General features: G+C 40.1%; 1 protein-coding gene across 1 annotated transcript; it reads right to left on the bottom strand.

Annotated features, from left to right (window-relative positions):
* Positions 1 to 316: 316 nt before the first annotated feature.
* Cldn25 (claudin 25) lies at positions 317 to 1,061 on the bottom strand. Its single transcript, XM_005334206.3, has one exon. It carries the CDS (start codon positions 1,015 to 1,017, stop codon positions 328 to 330), a length of 690 nt encoding a protein of 229 aa, XP_005334263.1. The 5' UTR covers positions 1,018 to 1,061; the 3' UTR covers positions 317 to 327.
* Positions 1,062 to 6,000: the final 4,939 nt, after the last annotated feature.

Here is a 6,000-nt window from a genome sequence, read left to right as displayed (position 1 = left end):
GCTGAAGCTGGCCTCAAAGTTGTAATCCTCCTGCTTCAGGATCCCAAATTGCTGGTATAAAAGGCATGTGCCATTGTGCTCTGTTGAAAGCACTTTCATATAAATAAACTCTCAAAATGAGATAAACATGTTTGTTAGACACTGTACCTTTAATTTTTCATTCTGAAATGAAGATCACTGTATCACCAAGATAATCAAGTTCTCAACAGATGGGATGGCAACCTTCCCCCAAAAGTAGGTGAGCAAAAAAGAAGTGATAAAGGATAAGGAAGAGAAGGGTTTCTACTGACATTTCTTTATTGCAGGGATTCCTTGGCAGACGCAGTCCTAGATGAGCAGGTTCATAGGTCTTGGGGTGAGGTGGAAGGAGCCATCAAATTCCTCTGGTTGAGTGCAGGATGGTGGGGCTGTGTGATGGGCCATCCACGGAGAAGGCACATCTTCTTTTCCCAGGCACACGGAGAAGATGAGGATTAGTCCACCAAGAGCCAGGAAAATACCAGCAGCCCAGCCCAGGTAGAGGGCATCTCCAAACTCCCACCGTGGTACAATCTCAGGGATACTGTCATCCCAGAAGTCTCGGATTGTGGCATAGGCCACCCAGGAGACTGGAAAGAGGGTAGTGGCTGAAGCTGATGCTTCCAAGGATCCTCCCAAGAGGCATAGCCGCCTCTTAAATATCCAATGTATCCTGTGAAACTGGAAGCATTCAGATCCACAGCCAGAAAGCAGAAGGCCCAACAGTCCCAGCCCATGGGAGGCTACCATGAGGATGCGGGATACCTGGAGCTCTTGGGGCAGAGACAAGAAGGACTCAAAGCCTTTGCATACCGTGCCAACTTCCTCCTGATTCACACAGGCCTCCCAAAGCCCCATAATCCAGGTCTCCATTTCGTTCAATTCCAGATTGAGAGTCTTCCACTGGGGCAGGATTGTGGTGATACAGGAGCAGACCCAGCCAAGGAAAGAGAGAAGCAGTCCCCCAAGCTGGACTCTCCCTCGGAAACTCCAGGCCATAGTTGTTTCCTCTCCAGAGGCAGAGGAGTATGAGTGCCTCAGGAACTCCTTGGCAGGGACTATTTTTAGGAGACTGGGGTGGAAAGTCTTGCACATTTGTAGAGGGTTCCTGTATTAGTTTTCTAGGCAGCAGCTGAGGCAGGTGTCAGGAACTTGGCAATGTTTGGGTTTAGCGGGTGTGTCCAAGATAGGATGTAGGTGTGGATTTTGGCGGAGGGTCTCATGAAAGGTAAAAAGACATATGGCAAGCCATCAATAGTTTATAAACTTAAAATCACTCCCCATCTCTGAGATCTCAAGAAAAATGTTCTGGAGATATACATTGATTTAATCTTTTTTGGAAGGCAATAGGACTTCATGTTTTATAGTTTTAAATATGTGCAAACTTTGATCCAGCACCCTATCTCTAGGAATTTATCTAGTTTTTTTGGTGAACATATACAAATAATTATGAAATGTCTGTTGAAAGGTTGTTAATAATGGTAAATTTTAATACCATTTTAAAGTGATGCTATAAGAGATTTTAATGACATGAAAAAAATTTTTAATGTTGTTGTTGTTTTTCTTTATTTTACACATTTTAATTAAATGGATATTTTGTGATTAAGAAAACTTGTAACATAGGTTTCTGTAGTACTAACAATTGCTTTTTATAATTGGCTTGGTCTCTCAGCACCAGCAACTCCATGGAAGTCCATCTGGTGGCATCACTGTGTTTGTTTTTTTTTTAATTTAAAAAATATTTTTTCATTTGTTCTTTTTAGTTATATATGACTGCAGAATGTATTTCGACATATCATCCATTCATGTTGTTAACTGAGGAAAACAGATGACCAATAGTATATAATCATACAGAATGCAATTTCATTTTTATAAAAAGGGTATATGTGTATATGTAAGACACATGATATATATGTATGTGTTTATCAGATTAAAAAGTTAACCCTGCTTATATTGATAGTAGGATTATGGATAGCTTTTTATTTATTTGTGCTTTTCTATGTATTATTTAATGAATTTATCATTTAATTTTTTTTGTACCAGTGATCGAACCCAGGGGCACTTAACCACTGAGTCACATTCCCAGCTCTTCTTATCTATTTATTTATTTATTTTTGATACTGGTGATTGAACTCAGGAACTCTTGACCACTGAGCCATTATGCCGGACTCATTTAATATTTTTGTAAACCGAAAGCCCACAAATATTGTCATTTAAAAAAATTAGAATTTTCCCAGTTCAAATTACCTACCTAGACACACCTGAAGGGAAGTGCTTCCTTCCCAGGGGCTGCAGCTGCAGCTGCTCCTGCTAGGAAGGCTCCTATAAACAGATGGTAATCATACCAGCTTTCATTCTTGCTTGTTGTTGCTGCCAAGTAGCAGGATTGAAGAGGAAAGGAAATAATATGCATTTACTCAGTATGACTAAATGCCAGACTTTGGTCCGGATGCTTTATCTGTATTTCATTTTCACACTGCCACCATATAGCCTCATTAGATAACTGCAAGTTCTGGTTAGCAGGCAACAGATACCACACCTGAAGCAGAGGGCTTGGACTTCGGAAGTTTCATGTTCTTGTCCCCAGCTGCTGTGGTGATTTTTCTGCCCTTCCCCTGCCTACCGGTGAACAGCATGTTGGTCTTAGTCTTTATGGCAAAACAGAAGAAAACCAGGATTTATTTTACTGAATTCACAAATGTCTGACCAATTGTGTTCCCCTTATGGTTTAGCCTACTTCACACAATACACTAAATATGGAGTGAAAGCACAGGTGTGGGCAGCCAGCAGAGTGAAAGCACCTCCTGAGAAAGGAAGGTTTTGACTTTTCCTAACTGAGGTCTTGAGGTAGTCTGGTATGCCAGTGATTGTCAATGGCACAGGGGAGGGAGGCAAGTAGCAGCATCTGGAATGCTCTTTTTTATGTTTTCATAAGATTTAAAACATATGCAAAAGTAGAAAAATGGATGAATCCCATATCTCACCCAGCCTCAAAAATTATCTGCTCTTAACAGTTTTGTTTCATCCACATTCACACTCTTCCTCACCAAAGAATTGTATGTGCATGGTGCTAGGGATTGAACCAGGGTCTCATGTATGCTCTGCAAGCACTCTACTACTAAGCTATATCTCCAGCCCCCAAAGTGACTATTTTGAAATACATAGTATGTCTTTTCAAATTGTTGCCTCCTTCTGTCGTTTTTTAAATAACAATGTGCAAACTTGGAAATGTTCTCTGCTTGTACTATTCATGGCAAGAGTTGTTTGATACTTTCCTTCCATAATACAGGTATGCCTCGTATGTGTGAACCATGATAGATTGGGAGGAATTCTAACATTGCTCCTGATTTTTCTGCCGTTTTCTGATGATCTGTGAAAATTTGTGAATAGGGAAACCTATAAACCCATGATAAATGTGAACTAGTGGGGCTGGGAATGTGGCTCAAGCCGTAGCACGCTCGCCTGGCACGCGTGCGGCCCAGGTTCGATCCTCAGCACCACATACAAACAAAGATGTTGTGTCTACCGAAAACTAAAAAAAATAAATATTAAAATTCTTTCTCTCCTCCCTCTCTCTCTTTAAAAAAAAAAAAAGAAAGAAAGAAAGAACCATCTCTGCCTTTAAAAAAAAATGTGAACTAGTAAGAAGTCAGTGTGTTAGATCTTTGCCACTGTGATAAATACATGAGGAAACAACTTAGATGAGGAAAGATTTTGGCTCATCATTTCAGGCCATGATTGGCTGGCTCCATTGCTTTGGCCTGAGGTGAGGCAGAATTTCATGATAAAAGGATGTGGTGGAGAAAAGCTATTCAGTAGTGGCACCCAGGAAGGAGATAGAGAGAGAGGGAGAGAACAGGGACAAGATACAGTCCGTGGGGGCATGCCCAAGGACTTACTATTTTACTAGGTCCCACCTCTTACACTTTCCATGACTTCCCAATAGTCCATTCAGCTATCAATGGATTAACCTACTGATGAGGCCAGAACCCCATTGATCCAGTTATTTCCAAAAGTCCCACTTCTAAACTTTGCTGCATTGGGGACCAAGACTTGAACACATGAATCTTTGGGGGACACTTTGTATCCCAAACCATAACAGTAAGGTGACAGAAAACAAACCCATTCATTTATTATTATTATTTTTATTTATTCAAGCATTCATTTATTCCTGCATTCACTGATTGTGCATAGCAATCCTTATCCATTCTGTGTGCTTTTTGTTCTTCCTCTGGCTCTTGCTTCTTTTCTTTGGACTCTGAGAAAGTCTTCACCTTTAAGTGGTTTTTATACCTGAGGAGAGGCATGAACTTATGCTGTTGTTTGTAGGTCTATATTGATTGGTCTCCTGAAAGAAGATCAGAGAACCTCAACTGCAAAGTTGCACTTATTTGGATTCTCAAAGCTTCCTCCTTACTGTAAAATTCCCTGATTCATCCAGACTGGGTACTTTTCCTTCAATATTTCCTCTGCCTTTTGCACCTTGCTAAGGGGTAGTAAGACTGAACCTAATTTTGTATATTATTTTATATTCTTTTTCTTAAGGAGTCCTCCCCCTTCTTGCAACTGTATAAAATTTAGGTTCCAGTAAATCTGGATCCATCCCTTCATATACCTTCAAAACAGTAAATATCATATTTTCCTCTGATTATTTATTCATGGTTTTCATGCCAGACCTAGCATTGTGTTTGCCACATAGTAACTGCTCAATAAATATGCAATATAAGTTTTCAGAAATTTTATCTGTAGGTCTTTCTATGTCATTGGGCATTTATTATTAGTGAAATTAAGAATTCAAAGTAAGGCCAGGCCTGGTGGAGCACACCTGTAATCCCAGCAGCTGAGGAGGCTAAGGCAGGAGGATCTAGAGTTCAAATCCAGCTTCAGCAACAGCAAAGCGCTAAGCAACCCAGTGAAACCCTGTCTCTAAATAAAATACAAAATAGGGCTAGGGATGTGGCTCAGTGGCCAAAAGCCTGAGTTCAATTCCCAGTACCAAAAAAAAAAAAAAAAAAAAAGAATTCAAATTAAGGCATACAAGTCTACTAAAAGGAAGTTGATTGGCCCATCCCAAAATATTACATCTGTCCTTCAGCAACTTTTCTTAATCCAGGTTTCCTTTCCTTTGCATACAGGACAGAAATTTGCCCTTGCTTCACTAGGATAAGCAGATTGTTCCACAGACACATAAAATTGGCAGGAATCAGAGTCAGTGCCTACTCGAGGTTAGCTCTCCTAAGATATCTTTTTTTTTTTTCCAAGAAGGATAACATTTTAATCCAACAGTACATGTTTATTGTTGAAAACATGGAAAGAGAATAAACACTATAAGCCCACCACCCAGAGAAATAATGTACTGCTATATATATATGACTATATCAAATTTTTTAATAACTTTATTTATTTATTTATATGTGGTGCTGAGGATCAAACCCAGGGCCTTGCACATGTGAGGCGAGCACTCTACCGCTGAGCCATAACCCAGCCTCTCCATCCAGAGGTGGTCTGCCAATGAACTCTATCCCGGCACTTTTTATTTTTTTTGAGACAGGGTCTCACTAAGTTTGCCCAGGTTGGCCTCAAATTTGGGATCCTCTTTTCTCAGTCTCCCCACTCGCTGGAATTACAGGCATGCTTCACAGCCACCGCGCCTGTCTTCAATATTTTTTTTAAAAAGAACTCATTTACACACATAGTATAATGTGAAAGAACATCCTCCAGTATGCAATAATCAATACTAAACTTCCAGTCTGAAACTTAATTTTCAAAAGCTTTTAATAAAAGTGATTTGTAATCTCTGATATAAAGTGTTAACTATCAGCTATGGCGCATGCATGCCATATTTCCAGAGACTGGGGAGGGCAACTTAGCAAGACCATTCCAAAAAAAAAAACAAAAAAATGGCCAGGCGTGTGGCTCAGCAGTGAAGCGCCCCTGGGTTCAATCTCCATCACTACCAAAACAAAAAACAAAACACAGTAA

The sequence above is a fragment of the Ictidomys tridecemlineatus genome, chromosome 4 (assembly GCF_052094955.1).
Source record: "Ictidomys tridecemlineatus isolate mIctTri1 chromosome 4, mIctTri1.hap1, whole genome shotgun sequence".
NCBI lineage: Eukaryota > Metazoa > Chordata > Mammalia > Rodentia > Sciuridae > Ictidomys > Ictidomys tridecemlineatus.
Note: the sequence above shows the minus strand (reverse complement) of the source record. Positions and strands in the feature narration are given on the sequence as shown.

Bases quoted from the DNA above. Each gene is read 5' to 3' on its own strand.
- Cldn25 (XM_005334206.3), bottom strand. From the start codon at position 1,017: ATGGCCTGGAGTTTCCGAGGGAGAGTCCAGCTTGGGGGACTGCTTCTC.